Here is a 22,974-nt window from a genome sequence, read left to right on the forward strand (position 1 = left end):
TGTCACCATGTACCAAAATTAATTCAAAATGGATCAAAGACCTAAGCATAAGACATGAAACAATAAACTGCACAGAAAAAAACATAGGTACTAAACTCATGGACCTTGGGTTCAAAGAGCATTTTATGAATTTGACTGCAAAGGCAAGGGAAATAAAAGCTAAAATAAATGAATGGGATTATATCAAACTTAAAAGCTTCTGCACCGCACAAGAAACCATCGACAAAATAAAGAGGCAACAAACTGAATGGGAGAAGATTTTTGCAAACAGTGCCTCCGATAAGGGGCCAATAGCCAAAATATACAAGGAACTCACGCAACTCAACAACAAAAAACAACAACAAACAACCCAATTGAAAAATGAGCAGAAAACCTGAAGAGATGTTTCTCCAAAGAGGACATACAAATGGCAAATAGACATATGAAAAAATGCTCAACATCACTAATCATCAGAGAAATGCAAATAAAAACCACAATGAGATATCAGCTCACCCCAGTCAGAATGGCTATCATCAACAAGACAAATAGTAACAAGTGTCGGAGAGGCTGTGGAGAAAAAGGAACCCTCATACACTGTTGGTGGGAATGCAGACTGGTGCAGCCGCTATGGAAGGCAGTGTGGAGGTTCCTGAAAAAATTACGAATAGAATTACCATATGACCCAGCAATCCCTCTCATGGGTATCTACCCAAAAAATCTGAAAACAGTTATCCATAAAGACACGTGTGCTCCAATGTTCATTGCAGCTTTATTTACGGTGGCCAAGACATGGAAATAACCAAAATGTCCTTCGATAGATGAATGAATAAAGAAGTTGTGGTATATATACACAATGGAATACTATTCGGCAGTAAGAAAAGATGATATAGGAATATTTGTGAAAACATGGATGGATCTTGAGAGTATAATGCTAAGCAAAGTAAGTCAGACAGAAAAAGCAGAGAACCATATGATTTCACTGATATGTGGTATATAAACCAAAAACAACAAAAGAACAAGATAAACAAATGAGAAACAAAAACTCATAGACACAGACAGTAGTTTAGTGGTTACCAGAGGGTAAGGGGGGTGGGGGATGGGAGATGAGGGTAAAGGGGATCAAATATATGGTGATGGAAGGAGAACTGACTCTGGGTGGTGAACACACAATGGGATTTATAGATGATGTAATACAGAATTGTATACCTGAAATCTATGTAACTTCACTAACAATTGTCACCCAGTAAACTTAGAAAAGAAAATACAATTCCACAATAATCAGAGGTAGAATCAGAAACGCACGAGACTAGAACAACTGCATTCCAAATTCTAATTTGGGAGGTAAATTAAAGCCACGGGAGAAGGAGAGAAAGAGGGTGAGTGGCAGTGAGACGAGGTGATATTTAGGGGGTGTGGGGGGTCATTACCTGTTTCACCACGGTCACCGTCCCTGGCGCCATGGCAACCACTGAGGCAACTGCAGCGGCGTCGTGGGTCTCGGCACCCAGCTCAATGATCTGCTGGAGGATGTTTACAGCTGTAGGGTCAAGTCGGTCACCTGACGAGGAAGAAGCAAACAGGAGACCATCAGGGCCACTGGGCTGACGGTCACTAAACGTGAAGCCAGCCCGCAGGAGAGGCCACTCTGGGGTGGCGCCTTCTCAGCCATCACTTATTTCGACATCAGAAATCGTGTGTGCAGTTACTTTATCACTGACAAAGCACTTTCTACAAGAGCAATTCAAAACTCTAAACAACCCTGTGAGATGACACTGTAGTATCATCCGCATTTCACAGATCAGTTAACTCTGCACGTAGATTAGTCTCTTCCACCAAGAGACATGGCTTGGGTCACTGGGTCAGGCACAGCACAAAGCCCGAGCTCAAGCCCAGAGGTTCTGAATCCAAACTTGGTGACACAAGAGTGCCTCTCAGAAGAGAACCCGACAAGTAGCCAACACGTTTAAGCTGCAAAGGGAGCTTCCGTTGGGCACACACGTGGTAGGTGTGCCAATAAATTACACAAGTGATAAGCAAACATCCAACGATGTCTCAATGATCAAATCCAGGGGCTTTCCAATTCCAAACGTGTTAAAGCTTGGGGTTCTATTCTAATCATCTCAGAGGACTGGAACCCATATTATCAGGGCAGCTATTGGCTATTCCCTGCCTGCTCTCACCATCTGCTTGACCATCTGCAAGCCTCCTGAACACGGAACTCTGACCCTGGTCATGCATTCACTAAATGGGAAATGCTAGCATGTTATGAAGTCTCCGCCAGTGTGTGCACCCGCACGGACATGCTTTCTGTGGGCCACATTTCAATGTGAGTCAATTAATAAGAGATGAGAGGAGGCAAACGCAATGTGTTCTACAAAGAAGGTAGGATGTGGCACGTGGCTGAGGGAATGCCATCAGTGACTTGTAAACATTCCCAATGCACCCCCCCAAAAACCCCCCCAATACATATACTCTCTCTCTCTTCATCTCTCTCTTTCTCTGTGTCTCTCTTTCTCTAAAGGGAGGTATTTCAACTGTTCCTTGCAGCCAACCACTCTCAACGTCCAAAGACTGAATAAAACATTTACCTTAAGGACTTACCGAGATAAGGTTTAATCCCTCACCCAGTTACTCCCTCCATGACCAATTTATCAAGCCTAAGCGTCAGCCAGGGACGAGGTTCCCAGTGGGAACAGACAAAGATCTGACACTATCTCCCTCCAGGGCTTGCCGGCTACCAAGATAGATTTGTAAGCAAATTATTTATGGCATCTGGACGGTTCCATATCGGAAAGGCAATTTGGGGGACCCTGTACAAGAGTCAGGTGGGTTCCCGGCAGGTGACATGCAATCTGAATCCTGAATATGAAGAAGAGTCTGCTAGAAAACAATGCTGTGGGAGGAGGTGGGGACAGACCACATCGCAGAGGGCACTGGAGTGTGTACGGGTGGGGAGTACACCCCGTGCTGAGAATGGCAGGGTCTGGTGGGAGAGAGCAGGGCTCAGAGCTGGGGTCGCCCAGGACCCAGAGCCGATGGGCCTGACCGCGCGCGCGCGCATGTGTGTGTGTGTGTGTGTGTGTGTGTGTGTGTGCCGGGATGAATACACACAGGCTGCCTCTGCAGGCCTGAGCAATCCACAAAATCACTGAATGTGATGGAAGGAATGGAATTCAGTCAAGGCCACAGCTCTGGGAACTGCATTCCACAGCCGGGCCTCGACTGTCCCAGCAGCAGAGCCTGCTACCCTGCCGGGCTGCAAAGCAGAGACCCTGCCTCCAGAATTCCCCCAAGTTCAGAGGGCTACGCACAGCCCTGCTCCTTCATCTTCCCTAAAGAGACCGGCCCACAGGAGTTTTCTGCACATGTTTCTTACAAATCTGGGATTTAGGGATTCGAGAACTGGCCCCAAACGGTGATGTCCTAACTGCTATCTCCTGTCACCATTTAATGGTTTCCTCTTTGGCCCCCTTCCCTATCCTCTGCCCCCACCATACTAACAGGGTTGTGGTCCGTTACATTAACTTGGGTTCTGTTCATATTCTGAAAAGAATGTTAAGAAAATGTTTTCTAAGCATAATGCTCGAATCACCAGTAGGCTAGCACAGTGGTTTGTTTTTGAAAATTGATCTGACATTTGAAAATGATGACATTTGACATAAAAATCCTAATGTGGAGCTTTTTAGAAGATGTGGGAGGCAGGCAGTCCTGGGCCCGCGGCTCTGCAAGGTGCCACTGGCTAGGCAAGCAGCTGTGCCGTCAGTCTCGGCCGTGCCACACAGCCTGGCCCCTGCTGACCCTGGAACAAGCCCCCTGGAGTAGAGGACCATGAGGGAGCATGGGGTGGGGACAACGCCACAAGGAAGTCAGGAAACCTAGATGTCAGGACCAGCTCCAACACCCAAAGTGGTGCCTCTCAGCCAAGCACTTCCAATAAAGCGACCTCCTGCGTCTGTGAGAACAGCAAGCCCTGCCGTTCTCAGACTGTTCTGAGGATTGGCCGTGGTGACGTGGGGGCCCTGCCATGAAGCCCTCCTGTGCCGTGGCACGGCTCTGTTTGCTGTGGCTCTGTTTCAAGAGGCACAGGCCTCCACACCTGGCCACAGACCATGTCTGCAGTCTGAACGCCGGGGAAAGAATTTGGAAGTAGATGAACTGAAGGACAACGGATGGATACCCTTCCTTCCCCAAAGCACTCGTTCTGTCACAGACGGTTGGGAGGTGCCAAAGGCAGACAGGACACGCCCTCTCACCACTCTCGGAGGTGTATCTCAGGTCCTGCAGTGCGGCCACGGCTGCCTGTGTCCCCTGAACGTCCTCTTCAGTTTCTGTGACGTGCAGGTACTGGGTGGGAGACTCCTCGGTGGTTTCTGTTGCTGGCTAAGGAAAAACATGATACCTAAGCGACCTTCTGGAAGACCAACTGTTACCCAGATATCCCAGCATGATATAGGAAGACAAAACAAATGCTCACACGCAACGCTTTGCAACATCTCATTTACCTGGCACCCTGAGAAATCAGCTGCTCCAATAAAACCGTATTTCCCAAAGAGAAAACTCATTGCGAATACCCAGCTTTGGTGGAAAGCTTCCTGCTACACATTCTTGCCTTAGGGAACAGCCTATGCTGCTCAGAATTAGGGATTAGACATACTCAGAGAATGTACTCCTCTAATGGCTCCCTGGTCTCCTCTCCCTGCCATCAGCACGGCCTCTAATCTTCCCTGTGCCCGGGGCTCATGCCATGTGGGAGGCAGAGGACAGCATGGCAGTGGTGATAGTGGAAGGAAGAAGATGGGTAGTTACAGAACATACATGACGCTTGTAGCACAGGTCCTGGCACACAGTAAGGGCCCAGTAAATCTTAGCCATTCATGACATTCTTATTTTTATATGAAGAATAGGAGAAACAAGACTGAACACAGGAAACATATCTGTGCAAACTTTCTGATATACAGATAGGATGACTTGTCCCATTTACTCTGAATTTTTAAGGCTTGCGTTTTTTAACCTTTCATTTTGTTTTTATTATTGTCTAACATATTTCCATGGCTTCAGAGTCAAATCTGCACAGCTGGGTATACTAGGAGAAGTTCAGTGTCTATTCTTAGCCCCTCCCTCTTGTTGTCTCCCTACCTTTTCCACATATAATGCCCCCTTTTGTTATAATCGTTTTATTTTGAAATATTTTTAGACTGCCATTTAGTTGCAAAGATAATTCAGAGAACCCCCATATACCTTTCACCCAGCTCACCCTTGTGTTAACATCTGATGCAACCATGGAATAACGCTCTATTACGGTACTATACTATTAACTAAACTACAGGTTTTATCCAGATTCCACTGGTTCTTTCACTGGTGTCTTTTTTCCTTTTCCTTTTCCTTTTCCTTTTCCACTTCAGGATTTAGTCCTCACATCTCTGTAGGCTCCTCCAACCAGTGACAGTTCTTCAGCCTTTCCTTGTTTTTTGTGACCTTGACACTTTTGAGGAGCACTGGTCAGGTATTGGACCACACACATTATGATCGCTAAGTGACCTTCTAGAAGATCAAGTGTTACCCATTTAGATTATGTCTGGTGGTTTCTCAAGATTAGATGGAGGCTGAGGATTTTTTGGAAGCGTACGGTGAGGTGAAGTAACCCTCTCATGATGTCAGGTGGTATGTGACGTCACTATGACTTATTATAGGGAAGGCTGACGTCCAGTCACGTGGTTATAGTGCTGTCTGCCAGGTGCCTCTACTCTACTGTGAGGTTACTACTTTTCCCTCTGTAATTAAAATATTTGGGGAGGACATTTTGAGGCTATATAAATATTCTGTTTCGCCTTAACCTTTTGCCTACTAATTTTAGCATTCATTGATGATCTTGCCTGCTACAATTTTTACCGTGGTGTTCTAGTGTTCATTTTCTAGTCCGCTTGTTCCTTCTACATTTATTAATTAAGGAGAGATCTTCTGTAGGGAAAGCCATGCCTTCCCCTCCATTTATTTATTTATTCGGTCATTTATTTATATCTGTACGGACTCACAGATATTTATTTTATTCTTTGAGTTATAGTCCAACACTATCATTATTTATTTTGTTCTTCAAATTGTTCCAGCTCTGGTCATTGGGAATTCTTTTGGTTGTTTCATGTCTTGTGTATCTTTTTGACATGACTCCAGCTTTTTTTGCTTTTGTTTTTGTTTTTAAGCACGTTGTTACTTTCTAGGACCATAAAATACAACAGGACCATCTTACATATTTTCTGCTTCAGCCCTTGAATCAACCACTTTGCCAAGGGGCCCTGGTTCCTTTTACTGAAGAATCCTATTAGAAACCAAGAACTGGGCATTAGGTGCACTCATTGTCACTGGGGTATCACTGCTTCCAGGCCCTGAGCACAAAAACCTAAGAAATACGTGCAAGTATACTATGCATACATGTGTATCTAGAATTAAATCTGCATCTATCTATTATTGGTGTAGACATAAACACAAACACACACACACACACATAGCCTATCTAGAGACATATAATATGTGCCTTGTGCAGACACTTTTTTTCATTTTTGTCAGTATAACCTTGGGGTACTTTTCTAATGGTGGGATTGTTATGTTAATAAAGAAATGCATATGTAATTTTACTAGTTATTGCTAAATTCCCCTTCATAGAGGTTGCAACATGTTGCATTCCCACCAGCAATGTATGAGAGGGCAGCCTCTCCAAGAGAGATAATGTCAAACGTTTGGATTCTTGCCAGTCTAATAGGTAAGAAATGCTATCTCTGTCTAGTTTTAATTAACATTTATTATGTGTGAGGTTGATCATGCTTACAGATATTCAAGGGCGTTTGCATTTCTCTTTTTACGAACCTTTCTTATCTCTTGCTCATTTTCCTACTGGGCCGTTGAGCTTTTTCATCACTATTTTTAGAAGCCTTTTATAATGTAAAGATATTCATCCTTTTCCCATGATATGACTGAAAATACTTTTTTTTTTTTGTCATTTGTCTCCATAAGCTCTTTTCTATAACACTTCAAAAAATTTTTTCATGTAGTCAATTTATTTCAATCTTTTCTCTTACTGAATCTGGATTTTGAGTTATAGTTAGGCAAGGTCCCCACAGTCTCAATTTATAAACGAATTCACTTATGTCTTCTCTTGGTATTTGTAAAATATCTCTGTTTTTCCATTTAAATCTCTGCTCCTTTTGCTCTAGGCTCTCTATCTAAGCTACTGATTATGGTATATTGATGCTTTGATCTGCTTGTTATTATGTAGAGTTTTTCATTCACTCTTTTGGATTTTGCAAAAACGTGATCCTGTCATCTGCAGATACAGACACTGTATTTCTTCTCTTTCAAATCATATTATGTCTCTAGTTATTTTGCCTTGTCTCACACGCAAGCTGATGCCACCCACGTGACATTCCAGAGCAGCGCCCTGCCTTCTTCCCGATGTCAGTGAGAAACCCTCCAGTGTTGCCCCAGGAAGTAAGATGCTGGCTTTTGGGCTGAGACACATATATTTTGGTTTTCATCTTAAAGATATACTCATCAAATTCCACTTTACTGACTGTTGTTAATCAATGGATGCTGAATTTCATCAAATGCCTTTCTTGCCTCTATGAAGATGGTTGTTTCATTTTTGTCCCTAGTTCTATTATTATGGTGGATCATATCAACAGATTCCCTCCTACTGAGCCACTCTTCCCTTACATTCTGGAACCATCCTCACATTGTCATGAGGTACGATTTTTTTCCAGGTATTGCTGGATTTGTTTCAAAGCCCATACTCTTAACCACTGAATGGTCTGATGGCTCTGAAAGTCTTTAGATAAGTGATTCTCCACTGGGGGTGATTTTGACTCTTGGGGAACACTGTGATATTTCTGGTTTTCACAACTGGGGACACTAGTGGTATCTAGTGGTTAGAGGTCAAGGACCCTACTGAACATCCTAAAGCGCATAGGACAGCCCGCTACCAAAAGGAATCATCCAGAAGATAATTTCAGTGGTGCTCAGGAAGAGATGTCCTGGCTTAGGCAAACTGTAACCACTGGTATTTCAAAAAAGAGATGCTACTGGCTTTTACTATACAGATGTGTTTTCAGCTAGGTGACTGGTCCCAAGGCCGGAGGGAAAAACAAAGATGATAGGTAGGAGCACATGGCTTCAGGGGAGGGAGAACTGGGGCCCTTCCCTGTTGCCCTGGTGAGGACAGATAATACACGCCTGGCCTTGCATTCTTTCAGATACAATATCTGAAACTCCAGATTTGTGGTTAACAGAAGTGAAAATGTCAATGAGACCCATACAGACAGTCACAAAACAGCTCAAACACAACCCAGAGTAAGAAATCGCATGCATGGCCCAGACCTCCCCCCGTCCTACCCCTCAGCTATGACACGTGATTTGGAAAGCTTTCTCAGTTTCCCAACCAGAAAACCCGAAGCTCTGAGGAGCAGCTCCCCGAGACCTGCACCCGGGCATGCCTGCTCTGCGTGCATGTTGAGAAACGTCAAGGGGAACGCCATGCTCTAGAACGTTACCTCCCACTTGGGCTCGCCTTCATTCTCCACCAGCTTCAGGCCGTGTTTGTTCTTCAAGTGCCTATTGAACTCCCACTTGGTGCCATATACGAAGCTGCACACAGGGCACTTCAGGCCCCCTGAAAGCACAGACAGAGGCAGAAAGAAGCGTTGAGAGCACACGGAGGGGCAGCGCTTCCGCCCTCCATCCAAATGCTGCAAATTGAAAGAGCCCATGTTTCACACTCACTCGAACTTACCTTAGGATTGGAACAGAACAGCAATGGTTTCTGTTTTTCAGGGCAGGGATTTTAAAACAATGTATCCCCCCCACACACACACTTACTGAATGAGCATTTGCAGAGAGCTTAATTCTGCCAGCCCTCCACATCCGTGGGTTCCCCATCTGTAGATTCAACCAATCGCAAATTGAAAATATAAAAAAAATAAATAAAGTTACGTTGTTGCTGACATGCGCTATGTCGTTAGGCCCAGGATGTCCGTGTCTGTACTGCACACGAACGCTTCTTTTTCTTGTCATTATTCCCTAAACACTACAACTATTGACACGGCATTTACATTGTATTATTAGGTAGTATAGGCAGTCTAGAGAAGATCTAAGACACATGGGAGGACGTGTGTGGGTGACATGCAAACGCTATGCCATTTTACAGAAAGGACGTGCGAGTCTGCGGATTCTGGTATCCGAGGGGGGTCCTGGAACCACTCCCTGAGGACACCTACAGGTGAGTGCATACACTTCGTATTTTGAGGACCAGAGAGAAACAAGATGAGTCACATAATTCCCTGGGCTGATGGGATAAGTGGAATGCGCTGTGTAATGAACTAACATATATTTTAAACTGAATGCTCAGACACGATTACAGAAGACGTTTTTAAAAAGCCCCTCAAGTTTCCACAGTCTCTCTGGGCACGAGTACCACCCCACTGAGCACCGTGGTCCTGAGGTCTCCACCACCTTCCCACCCTCCTGCTTCCCTGCTCTCCTCGTCGGGCCCTCTGACTCTGTCCCTCTGCTGGCTCCTGGTCAGCCCCAGGCCAGGACCCCCAGTTGGGTGGTCAGCCATTCTGCTCCAGGCTCCTCTTCCTGCGCCCAATTCCTCGGGGACTCATCACACTTTACAGAGCACCTGTAAGCTGGTGACTATCCCATTTGTATCTCCAGTCCAGACCTCTGCCCCGAATTCCAGTCGGAGGTGCCAGTCCCGCAGGTGGTGTGCCCTCCCACGGTCACTCAAACGACCAAACATCCCACTGCCTCCCTCCCATGGCCCACCCAGCCCAGGCCACTGTCACCTTTTGCCCAGTTGGGAGCGACTGGCTCCTAAGCCCATTGGTAGCCACTACTGGTCCTCCGCTGTGGGTCTATTCTCCACCCACTACACAGACTGGTCTTGTAAAATCATAAACTACATCCTATCCTCCCTAGCTGAGTGGCTTTCCATCACACCTAGAATAAAACCCCAGGTCTGTACTATGGCCTGCGGCCCGTGTGACCTGAGCCCTGCCTCCCTCTCGGCCTCTGCCTCTGCCCCCACCCCGTTCTCTCCTTTCTCTGACCAGGCTCACTTCCCTCTCAGGACACCTGCTTAAAACCCTTCCCCCACCATCTCCATTTGCCCCTCTCCTCCTCACTAGGGTCTCAACTCAAGCGTCACCTCTTCAGAAAGCCTTCTCTGACACTCCTAGCTAAGGCAACCCCCCCAAACACACAGAGCCCCCAAACCTCTCTATAGGAGTTACCAATTGTGTATTTGCCATGGCACTGAGCGGTACCTGAAACTGCATGATGTATCATTCGCATAACATTTACTGACTGTCTTCCTTTCTACAATGGCACCTTCACGACAGCGGGGACTTTGCCCAGCTTTTTCACTGCTCAGGTCCCAGCTCCTGCATCTAGTAGGTCTTTAATCAAGTGCCTTGAGTCATTGACTCTGGACCTCAGCAAACCCTCTTCTTTCTGCCAGTCTTTCTCCAGCCAAGCCCCACTCTCCTCTGTATCTCTGCCCTTTCCCTCTGCACTCGCCTTTCCCCTCAGCAAATAAATATGTTCAGTCTCATCCAAGCAGGAAAAACGCCATTTTCCTGTCTAGGTATAGCCCTATCTTTCTGCTTTCCTTTGCAGCCAGGATTCTGGGAAGATGCTCTGTGCCCAAGGGTTCACAAGATACTGGCACCACTCGCTCCTTCTGAGATGGACAACGGGCTGGAAGGCAAGGGGAGGAAGACCAGTTTTCACTAAATAGTCTCCTCAATCTTTTAAATTCTATTCCACGTGGATAGAATTGCCTATTCAAAAAATAGTGAAATGAAGATTATAAATCTAAACCAGAAAAGTAATATGCAGCCATCCCTTCCTTGCCTTTCTTCATTACTTAGGCAGGTGGTTCTCAACCAGGGGTGATTTTGCCACTCAGATGGGCTATTTGGCATTATTTGGAGAAAATTGTGGTGGCCATAACTAGGTAGGGCTGCTGGCCTCTGGTGGATAGAGGCCAGGGACGCTGTAAACCATCCTGTGATGCACAGGGCAGCCCCCCAACAGAATGACATGTCCCTAAATGTAGGTAGAGTTGAGGCTGAGAAACCCTGCAAGCTTACGTCACAGCAAATGGCGTCCTGCTCCCAGCCACTGTCCGGGCCCTGTGCGTGTCAAGACCCACTGACTTCCTCAGGGGTGAATCCAGTGCACACTTGCATTCTATCGACTACTGGTACCAGTACCACCACCACCAACAACAACAACAACAAACACATCTGCCACTTTCGGGCAGCTGCCCCGTATCCGACACCTCACACATTACGTCACGCGTGCTTCATGCGTCACAGCTCTGTGAGAGAGGCATGACCAGCGGTTCACACAGAGGCTCGGGATGGTCAAGGAACCCTTCTGAGGTCACTCAGCAAAGCCCAGAACTGAGTCCCAGTCTGGCTAACTCGAGGGCCTCCATCCTGGACCCCTGTGTGACTTCTGTGCTTTATAGGACAATGCTGACCACATTCTCCAGCCAAATCTCTTCCTCTCAAACTTCTCTTTCCTGGTTTTTCCACCAACCGTCCCTCTGATTCAAATTCCTGTAAAGGCGCCTCGTCCTCTGTCTGGAGCTCCAAAGCCTCATAAATACTCAGGCTCTTCTGTATCCTTGATGTGATATCCAAAAATATCTGTTTTCTCCAACATCACTAAGGAACGTAGACTCAGGCAGTGGAAGAACTGAGCTGAACGCTGAGTGTCGCAGGCTGCCATACTTATTTCTGGCTCGCTGGGGCACGAAGGAGGGAGTACAAAAGTCCTGTCCTGCTCACGAGGTTGTCCTGACAAAGAATGTAAGAACCAGACAAAACTCATGGGGATGCATCACACAATTTAGTGTTCCAGATGCAGTGATGACATGCCCCATATCCTAAATCACTTCCACGTCAGCGTTGTTCCGTAGTTGGGGTTTCTCATCTATCATCTGAGGTGATGGGTGGCTGACTCCCCAAAGAATCACTAGCAGAAATGGAAGCCAAGCCAGATGGTGACAGCACACCCTCTAGTGATTTCAGCCTACTGCTTTACAGCTTCCGGCCCCTGGGAAGGCCCAGGAGAGCACAGGGGGTCTGACAGAGACAGGGGACAGAGTCAGCAGAAAGACTAGCAACAGACACCACATTCTAAATTTCGAGAATATTCTACAGAAAAGGCAGCTCAAATAGATGCTACTTTCAGAAACTTTAACACTCTGCACCCTGTCTTTTAGGCAAAACCAAATAGGCTCGTTCTTTCTTGGCCAGAGGATAATGAGACTTACTTTTCAGCCAGTTTTGCTATTATCTAGTAATCATCTAAAAATGGTGTATTTTCCTAAGATCACCTTTTAAACCCCCCCCAAATGTACGATTCTTTTCTTTTTTCTTTTTTTTTTTTTTTTTTGCTGAAACTGATGCCACTTCAATAAAGAGTGACTATGAGGCAATGAACAAAAGCAAAGTATCTAAGGCTAAACTTAGGCTTCAACATGAAATTAAAGATTCCTTCTCGGGTACTGTCCAATGGAAACTAACTTAGGGAGGACAACATCCTTCTATCATGTTTAAACTAAAATTAATATGCCCCCAACATTAATTAAACCTTCAGCCTTTGCCATAGTGATACTAATTCAAGCACAACAAATGGAAATATGTAATCTAGACCAAATGTATAACTGCCAGTTAACTGACATCCCAGAAATTAATTTTTATTTCAGTTCATTAAATTCAGAGGCAATGCACAGTAAAAGGTCAGGAGGAAACGTGGTGAATTTACTTGCAGCATTGATATGGCATGCACACCTTAAAAACTGCAAACCCCCAAATCGTAATTTCCTCATAAGGAATGATGACCCAGGCCAAGGAACGGAATTTCAGGAGCAATTTAAAAAATCAATCATGACCATCCTTTGCTCTTTTTTGAAATGCAATATATTCTGGAGGAGTTGCAGGCATTAAAGTATTCGCATTCCTTTGTGGTGGCTGACATTCTTGAAAATTCAATTTCATATTCAATAATTTATCTCCCGGAAGAGCACGGAACACTGGATTGAGCCGTCAGAAGGCCTGAACTTGGCGCTTGCTCACGTGACCCAGAACACGTCCTTAAACTCTCAGGTGAAAACGCTAAAGTTCATCAAAACGCACTGCAGTGAGCCGAAGGGGCCACTGAACACGTCCTGATGCCTGCAGCATGAGAATACGTTACCTTACCTGGCAGAAGCAACTTCGAAGATGTGATCCAGTTAAGGATCTGGAGATGGGAGGTTATTCTAGATTATGCGGGTGGTTCCGGTGTAATCACAGGGTCCTTATAAGAAGGAGGCAGGAGAAAAGGTCATGGTGACGGGACGTGAGAAAGAGGCTACTGGCCACTGCTGGCTTTGCAGATGGTGGAAGCAGATCGGGCAAAGGGATATGGACAGCCTCTAGAAACTGGAAAAGGCAAGACAACGGATTCTCCCCTAGAGACTCCAGAAAGAGCACGGATTTGTTAGCAAACTTGACTTGAACCTGTAAAGCCCATCTTGGACTTCACACCTTCGGAACTGAAAGACAATAAATTGGTGGTGTTTTTAAACCGCCATCAAGCTGTGGTCATTTGTTACAGCAGCAATAGGAAACTAGTCCAGGTACTATAGGACAATGGGAACAAAAGTGATGGAATTACCAAAGGAAACAGGATTCAGAGCAAGTTCATTTTACTGTATTGACGACTGAAATACAGTGTGGGCCTCTGTCGGCATTCTCACCTCCTGTGGTCTCTGGTATCAGCTCCTACCCAAGGGTCTGGCCAGAGCATCACCTGAGGACCAGGAAAATGCATTCTGGGTGGTCATCAGGTTGCATCACACGCAAGCACTGAAGGAGAGGGTTCCTGGTGACATGGCACACTCCTAGATCATACCTGGCCATGGGACATGAGACTATCTGAACCCCTGTCTTAAACCCCAGCCCTCCTTCCCACGAGCTCCCCAAGAAAACACAGCGTAAGGGAAAATACAGCAGAGGAAAAACCAAGTGCATTTTGTTATTAGCCAGACTGATGTCCCGAACACCAATGAAGGCAACTTCAACACAGGCTAAACAAGTTCTCCTCCATCCTTCCTGGTCCCCTCACACATCCCCACCAAATCCCGAGGTCTGAGATTCTCTGGACACCCACGGGAAAACACAGGAACGAGATCCTAAAGACAGCCTTGGGTCAGATAAGCCGCTAAACTTGAAGACAAAGAAATAAGAGAAAGTAAACAGCACCTTGAGTGTGTGAGATCTTTCAACGCATTATCACATGACCACTACCGACCTAGAATAGGACCGTGACTCTTTGTCCTCCTCCTCTCTAACAAGTGTGACCTAGAGACAAACTCAGGGACATCAGCCCTTAAGTGGTAAGGAAGCAGACTCCGAATCCAGAACTGGGTCTGGCTGGGGCCCCTGCTCACTCTGTGGCCTGGGCCGGTATTTGTCCTCCCTGCGCTTCCTCATTTTAAAATAGGAATGACGATGCCAACCTCACGGGGCCTTTGTGAGAGAGAAATTAACATCAAACATAACAACCCATAACAAGGCAGCGTGACAGTCCATCACCAGAAGCATCGACCAATAATGCATGGAATCTGGGCCCGAAGAACAATTTTAAAATAAAAATGTCCGAAAATCAAATAGGTGACTTTGGGTTAACTTATAGTTTCTGGATTTTCTTCTATACGATTTTCCCTGAATCTGGTGGGAAAAACTAAAATATGAATATATTATACATTCAAAGTACTTATGTACACATATGTATATGCTTCTAATAACAGTAGCTCGAAGTAACAGAAAGATTTTAGTGGATGCCAAACACTATCTTCTCCTTGACCCACCTCCCTCTCACTGCTTCTCTTTTTACAATTACCTACCCCCATCTCCATGACCCTCTAAAACTGGGGGCCTGAGAGAAAGGTCAACACTTGGGAGAAGCCTCTAAGTCTCCCGTTAAGAACAACATGGGTGCTGCTGGAAGGAAGGCATGCTTTCTGTAACAGAGTCTGAACACGGGGCATGGAGGAGGTGCCCAGCCTTCATCTCCAAGCTAGGCAGTAATAACAATAAATGCCACCAGAGCCTAGGGCCTCGCCAGGAACATCAGGCACTCAAGAGCTATGTGGTGAAGAAGGCATATGGGAATACACGTGGTAGTACATTTGAGCCATTTATCAAGTACTTACTACGTTTACTTAGTAAGTACTTAATAAATGAGATCTTAGAGAATACTGAGAACTTAGAGAATAGCTTCTAGACTTTACAACTAGTCAGACGAATGCCACTCATCTTTAAAGATGGGCAATCTGGCGTTTACGGAAGTGACTGGTCCAAGGGCCACAGTGTTCAGAGACCTCGATTCCAGGCCCATCTGACTCCAACCCAGATCTGGGGCCAATAACCTGGAGTGACCTGGAGGAGTGTTTTGAGGTCACTGGAAAATGACCAGCTTGCTAAGTCCCATCTTTACCCCGCTGTGAGCTTCAGGAGAGAGCTAATAACCTTTGAAGCTTAGCTCCATAGCCTCTTGTTGATTTAGGGACCCTGACCTTGAGCTAGCTTAACCAGGCATATATTAAGGGGAGGAAAGGGACAGGCCCACTGAAGCAATACAAAATGAAAATGTGTTATTAGTGTGCGAAACGCTTCGAATCCATATTAATGAACAAGTGATGGGCCGAGAGGAATAAACAATCTGCCTTCAAATATCTGACGTACAGAATACAAGCAGGGAATAGAACATTTACAAGCATTCAGTACAAGTCTAATTAGCAAAAAGTACCAGCGTTCTGAGAGAACTGGTGCATCCTGAAGGGGCCCGCTGGCGGCCGCTGGCAATGTCACCCCTGTGCCCTCAGGCCAGGAGGTGTGCTAGAGCCGGTTGGAACCAGCTCACGAGCTAGCTGTGCACTTATCTTCCCAGTTCAGTGACATCACGTTGGGAGCTTAAAATTGCCCACTGTGGAAGTATTTACACCACAGAAATTGGCAAATGCTACAAATCAGGCCTCCTACCTCTCCCCGGGACAGCTGGTCAACAGCACACTACAGGTCAGTGCCTGAGCAGCCCCCATTCCGGGGGCCTTCTGGAACATGCTGAAAATACCCCAAATTCTGGAAAACACCATGGTCCCTTCCCTCAGAAACCTACGAAGAACAGAAGTGTCTGACTGGGGAATGTCTCAGCCTTTCAGGCCTTCTTCCCCAGCTCCCACTTCACCCTTCCCAAACCTCTGAGCACAGTGGGCAGGAGATTCTTCTCCAAAAGTTGATGGCTTTGCCTGGGTCACAGCGTGACACCGTTTAAACATAGCTGATGGACACAGAATCCTCGCCCTTGGTTTAAAAAGGCTGTAACACCATTTTGAGAACACCACACTTTACTCGTGGTTTCTTACTATGTTATCATCTGAACATATATTTCTCTATATCATAACAAGAAATTATGAGGTCCTGTGAAGACATTTTTGAGGAATGAGGAGAAGGGGAACATAAAACCAAACGGGGATGGGGAGAATTACCTGAAATTAATCAAGAGAAAATGGAAAGTTCTCATGGTGCCAAATGACCCAGCATTTCCAAACATGGCAATTTTACCCAGTCCTATCTTCTCGCTCCAATCTCCTTCATTCTCCCAGACATAAGAACAGGGTGAGCTACGCGCTCTTGACATTTCTAAGCTGCGCTCATCTTCACCCAGCTACCTGATTTCAGAGACAGTTCTCCCACCAAAACACAATGTCTCTCAAGAGCCAAGAGACACTTAGTTGTTTTTATTTCAACTTAAGATTATATATCTATATATGTACGCATGTGTGCATGTATGTATATTAAAAAGGCCAAATATACCCCTGCAGAGATTAGAAATAAAACCCAGGCCCTGTCAAGAAATGCCAACTGATTATACAGAGTCCTAGAAAATTAACTGGAAACTTAGGGCATGAAACAGTTTGACCTCAGCACATTTTTTTGCAAGGCAACAAGGGAAGTTTGGAGGCACCAAGGAATCAATAATGGTTCATCCATCAGATGCCCACACCTGTCCCAACAGCCACAGTAAACGTCTATTTCCTGTCCATCCAACCCACGGGTGTAGAGGATGTTAAACAAATCTCTAGCTCTCTACTCCAGCTATTTACTGTGACTCTAAAGCATCTGTTCTCTCCTCTCTGACTCTTGGATTGGGAGGGAGGTAGGGGAAAGAGGGTTGTCAAAAACGATGCAATGGCTCTAGAGGTCTTAGGTATTTTCATTAAAAATACACAGAAGAAAGGAATGATAATGTATTGAGTGCCAGACACTCAAGTGTTCTCTCTGTCATCACGTGAGATGGCAGCTGTGAACTCCATCCTTGGGTGAAGGGCCTGAGGCGAACAGGTTCAGTGACCTGTCTAAGTGCACAGCTAAGGGACAACACAGACCCAACCCCACCCCACCGTCCCGCTTCCCAGGGCCACGAAACTGCCACTGAGGCAAACAGGAGGCACACACTCCCTGTTACCCCAGATGGATGGCTTTCAAATTATCCTGGGGTGTTTTTTTTAATGCTGTTCATCCACTTCTGTCCATCAGCCCTGTCACTGGAAGTGCTGAAGGACACAGTCAATTCATTCGTTTTACATTGAGAGACACTTTGTGGTGATTCCAGCAAGCGGAGCTTCACATTGCGTGGGAAAACTGTGCATCCCAGAGTTTGCAACCCCATAGCTTTGTTAACCGAGGGCAGATTTCTAAAAACGTCTTCGGCTTCAAATAGATACAGCATTCAGGAAAAGAGGAGCAACTGACAGTCTGTGTAGTGCAATCATTTGTTAGTTGAGTCACCGAAGTGCAGATATAAATTCGACAGCCTCTCTCTGCATGGCAGTAGCACTTGTGCTAAACCCTCTCCAGTGGGAATACGTGATCACTTATTGCAAAAAAGAAACAAAAATCCCCCAAACTTTTCAATGTTAGAGGTTTTCATCCATTCCTGAGTTTAAATGTTCTAAATGGTTTTTCCTTTTCAGTGTGAATAAGAAATCTGAGCACTCACATAAACATTTTTGGATCATCTAAAGAAGCTCACCTATAAATATGTTTACCATAGCATTATTTATAATTGCAATAAAGAAACATCTGGAAACCCTGCAACATTCAACAACAGGTGGATGGGTAGATAACATGAGGTACTGCCACTGGATACTGCGTTACAAAAAGCCCTGAGAAATTATAATCAGGGAAACAACATGTCATCAATGTTAAGAACAGAAAGTAAGCCACAGACGCCCATGTATGCAAAATGTGCGAGTATGCGTGGACAAAGCACAGAGGGCAATACTGGTAAACGAATGCCCGGGGGAGGGTGGTGAAATCTGTGGGTAAATTAACACTTTTTTCATTTTAGATGTGCATTAAGGTCGCTCTAACATTACCCTAAGACATGCCAAAGGATCACGAGGAGGACGGCATAGCAATGTTGATGAAGACTCAACACTAAACGTTCCGGGATTCGGACTGAACTGTCATACGTCACGGCTCTTCCCACGGGGGACAGGGCCTGGCGGGGAGGGAGCAGGCCCCCAGGGCAGCACGTGGCCTACCTTGCTGCAGGAGCGTGTCAGCTGCCAGCTCCCCGGAGCCCACGTTGGCGTACTCCTCGTTGGGGTGCTTCCTGTTGTAGTGCCGCTTCAGGGAGCCGGATATGTTGCACGAGTAATGGCAGTGGGCGCAGCGGAAAGGCTGCAGGGAAAGGAGGAACGGTTAGGGAAAGGTGAGACAGCGGAGATCAAGCACCCGAGGAAAAGGAAGAGGCACAGCTCCCCCCAAATGTCCTCCTTCACCGCTCTCCCATCTGTGCATGTCGGAAACCCCGGAAGCCCGCGATGGGCAGGTCCATCCCCTTGGGGTTCATTCCCCTTGGGGTTCATTCCCCTTGGGGTACACTCGAAGGAGAATGTGACTTTGGGATGTTGAATCCTGCCTCTGTGGAACCAACCAGTGACTGGGCAAGGTGCGCTCAGACCAGGAGGGGTCTCTGCTAAATTTGGTTGCTTTTCTTCCTTCTTTATTTTTAGTTTTTTGGCCAATCCAGAATTTATATTTCTTGCTTAAGAGTAACAAAAGAGCAAATACCATAATCACTCTTTTTTTTTTAAGTGAGTGCCTTCAAACTAGCTCCTCTTTCAATTAATTCCCTGCTGTACTTGCCTCTTCAACTAAACGATTTCCTCCACAGTATTTACTTGCAAGAACCTGTATATACACAAGTGCCAACCCATCGCTCTGCCCGCTATTAGGGAAAACCGCCTGCTCAAATCCATTTCCAACCCCGACCTGGGCAAGACAAGGCACTTTCAGGATAAGGACACAAAGAGGTCATGCAGCCTTGCGTGTCACCTGGCACTGCTTCGGGGCACTCATAGGAGTGGCTGAGACGAGCCCAGTGAGACCCGGTCAGCGGCTGGGTGATGGACAGACATCCGGGTCCCCGCCGTTTCCCACACTCTTGCTCCGGGTTGGGACAGTATCAAAGCGTCCCCCCGAACCATGCGCTGTACCACTTGACAGCAGAGGGCTACAGAAACCCCAGCTTTGCACTCAGGGCCCGTTGGGTAATACAAGCACCTTCCTGGCCACGGGAATGGGAGAGTGTGGAGCAGCCGGAACAGCGCAGGGGACCCAGATGGGGCAAGTTTAACCAACAGCCGGCACTGGCCGACAACGCACCCTCAGACAGGTGGGGAGGCTTCTCTGAGCCCTGAATTTCTCATCAGTAAAGTGGAGATACTAACACTACCTTGCAAGGTTGTTGTGAGAATTAAGATGCCGCAGAAACTGGCATTGATTGTTTTTATTAGCAATTTTATACAACTCACACTGTGCCTGCGGGTGCTGACATACCACTGTGTCTATTAAGACCTCAAAACCACCTCGACTCTTCAACGGTCCAGTTCCTTAGTCTTTCAGCACTATTACCCAGAAGACCTAAACCAGCAACAGGGGGTCTGCGCAAGTGCCGTGCCCCAAGTAGGGGAAAGGTCTTCTCTCTGAAGCTTTCCTCGGCCCCTCTTGCAATGGCTTCTTCAAGTCTACAGATGTGCTAAAGCCTTCCCATTAAAAGAGGGAGAAACAGGGTGGGGAAGAGGGAAGGAGGGAAGAAACGGGAAGGAAAAAACTTCTACCTCACCGCCCTTGCTGAGGTCACGGCATGGGCCCCAGCCCACCTCACCCTCCGGAAGAGCAGCTCCTGCCCACGGCCCTCCCATTTGCACCTCCCTTTCTCAGGCCTCCCAAATCGCCTAGACACGCCACTCCTACAGGTACAGGCAGCACTCCCTCCTCAGACATCATACCTCCCTCCCCTCTCCTTTAGTTGGCTGCCACCTCCCACTGGCATCTGTGACACGGTGACACTGCTATCGCCAGGTGCTCCTAATGCTCTGAACTTTCTCAGTCTCTTTACTACATCCCCTTCCCAGGCCTAATGGTGAACGCTGGCTTTCTCCACAGTTCTATTCTTGGGCCCGTTTTGTTCTACACACAGTTCTATTCTTGGGCCCGTGGTTCCAGTGAGCCTTTTCACACTGGTGATTGCTGGGTCTACATATGCAGCTACGATTTTTTCTGAACCACAGAAAGAAATGTTCGTCTTCCAGGTAGCTACAGGGAAGTTCTAGAGGCACCTCATAGTAAACACACACAATTTCAGACTCGCTATCTTTCTACAAAATCAGCTAATCACCCAAAGACAAACTTGACTGTCATCCTAGACTTCTTCTTCTCTCTTACTATCCAATGAATTATGGAGTCTGGCCCAGGTGTCCTCAAAAACCTTTCCAGAATTAACCTCTGTGTCGGCTAGTCCAGCACAGAGAAAGATGCTACATTGGCAATGACCCAGAAGGGTAATTCTCAGAGAGAGACACGGGGAAGTTAGTCTGCTGAGCCACCCTGCCCTGAAACGCTCCAGGGACGCCTGCCTAGGTCAGGAGATGCATCGTGCTACAGTGCACGCGCTACACTCGGTCCTTCACCTAAGAGAACACTGTGGTTTTAGCCCACAGAGGTTTATTAAACAAAAGGGCCTGGAACAAAGGCAAAAATCAGTCAGGCTCCCTCATCTAGCCACTGAGCAGAGAATAAGAGGTCTAACATGCCAATATGTGATTATCTGCAAAGTTAAAGGCCAAAACATAGTCATGTTTTCATCTCTAAATAAGCAAATATCATGCATCTATTTTTGGAACGTTAGTATTTGCACAAAAAGAATCAAAAAGAACAACTGAAAATGCTCTACTGCCAGTGCTGAGTGGTGGGGGAGGCGGGCACAGAGTCAGGACGGGACAATTAGAGTGAGAAATTGTCCTACAAACCTAACTTCAGGCTCGAGTGCCACTTTCACCTTCTTGTGGCAAAGCAGATAGATTGCTTCATCAGAGTCTGAACTCCTTTTATTCCCCGTGCCCTCTCCTTGGTAGAATTGCTAATGAGAAGAAAAACTACCAAAACGTGAGCAGAAGCAAAAAATGTTCAGGTGTGCCCAAATGAGAAATCCTTTTCTGAGCTGGCGATTTCTGTGAAAATCTTCAATGCTGCGAGTTGGGAGGGATGCTTTTAAAGACTCACTTTGACCAGCCTTCCTCGCACGAGGAGACGTTTTCCTGTGCCCTCCGACAACCTATGAGCTTAGCCTCTGTCAGGTGCGGGAGGTCAAACCCCCACCGCCCTTGCATTGTTCGACAGCTCTGGGGGTTGGGACCACACGCCTCCTTGGCACTTTCCTTCATTGGCCTTGGCTTCTACCCCTTATGTCAATCATAACCTTTTAGATTAAGTCAATCAGCACCTAACTTCTACTCGGGATCCTCTCTCCATTTACTGTGGTAACCTAGGTAACCTAGGCAGGGAGGGAATTCTGCTGGGGCTGTGGCAGGTGAGGGAGAGCGGACTGCACCCCCACACCCACGGCCAGCTATGAATTCTGACTGCAGGACCGAACTTGCAACTCCTGAGATTTCTTCTCTGAAGCCTGTACTTCCTGATACCCTCCTCCGAGCCAGGCACCGTTCTCTCACCCTGGGGACACAGTGACAGGTGAGAGCGATCTGCGATTCTCTGCATCCTGACGAGTTTCTGGTCTTAGGTATCAAATGCAAAGATTAAATGCTATCTAAGCAAATTAAACCATAAAACTCAGTTTCTAAGTCAGATACTCGCAGAGAGTAAATGACACTTGATCTCAAAAGGGACGTGATTTATTGTGAGCTTTTGGAATTATTAACCAAAGTAATGTGATCTAACATAATAATTACTACTATTCCAGCTAACATTTGCTAATAGCTATGCCAGATAGTTGCAAGTGTCTTATACGGATTAATTCCTGTAAGTCTCCTAACAACCTCATGTGGTAGGTACAATTATTATCCCTATTTTACAGACAAGGAGAATGAGGTACAGAATGGTGAGGGAATTTGCCCAGTCTCCCAGGCTGACCATTTGCACCACATTTGGGGGCCCGGGCCCGGCCAGCAAGAAAGAGATGATTCGACTTCCCTTCACCATTATTTCCTGAGCATCGAGCTCCCCTGGAAGCCCCGCCTCGGGGTGGTTTGGTATTCTTTGATTTCCTAGACTTAAGGCAGCCCAGGTCTAATTATCAACTTCCAAAAATGAGAAACACCACAATGCGCTAGGAGAAATGTCGGCAGATCCTGGACGGCTGAGATGAGGCAGTGACGGGTGGAAGTTGACAAGACGAGGGTGCGTAGCAGCCAGACCACAATGGGACATGTGCTGTGTCAGGAAAGTGACTTTAGGCAATGCCAGTCTCTGGCAGGTGTTGGGCGGCGGGGGGGTGGCACTCCAGTTTCACATTTAGAAATATCGCTCTGGGAATGAATGGAGGGTGGATCTGAAAGGAACAAGACTGAAGGCAGGG

The 22,974-nt window shown here is 46.5% G+C and overlaps 1 protein-coding gene across 4 annotated transcripts in view; it reads right to left on the reverse strand.

Annotated features, from left to right (window-relative positions):
- Nucleotides 1-22,974, reverse strand: part of ZFAT (zinc finger and AT-hook domain containing) — a 225,001-nt gene that overhangs the window by 22,684 nt on the left and 179,343 nt on the right. For all 4 annotated transcript variants that reach the window (XM_033126444.1, XM_033126445.1, XM_033126446.1 and 1 more), the window contains exons 12-15: nt 18,638-18,776; nt 8,517-8,635; nt 4,233-4,359; nt 1,407-1,537 (exon numbers count right to left, since the gene is read on the reverse strand). In XM_033126444.1, coding sequence (XP_032982335.1) covers nt 1,407-1,537; nt 4,233-4,359; nt 8,517-8,635; nt 18,638-18,776 — 516 coding nt within the window. The remainder of the gene's footprint in view (nt 1-1,406; nt 1,538-4,232; nt 4,360-8,516; nt 8,636-18,637; nt 18,777-22,974) is intronic.

The sequence above is a fragment of the Rhinolophus ferrumequinum genome, chromosome 14 (genome assembly GCF_004115265.2).
Source record: "Rhinolophus ferrumequinum isolate MPI-CBG mRhiFer1 chromosome 14, mRhiFer1_v1.p, whole genome shotgun sequence".
Taxonomy (NCBI): Eukaryota; Metazoa; Chordata; class Mammalia; order Chiroptera; family Rhinolophidae; genus Rhinolophus; species Rhinolophus ferrumequinum.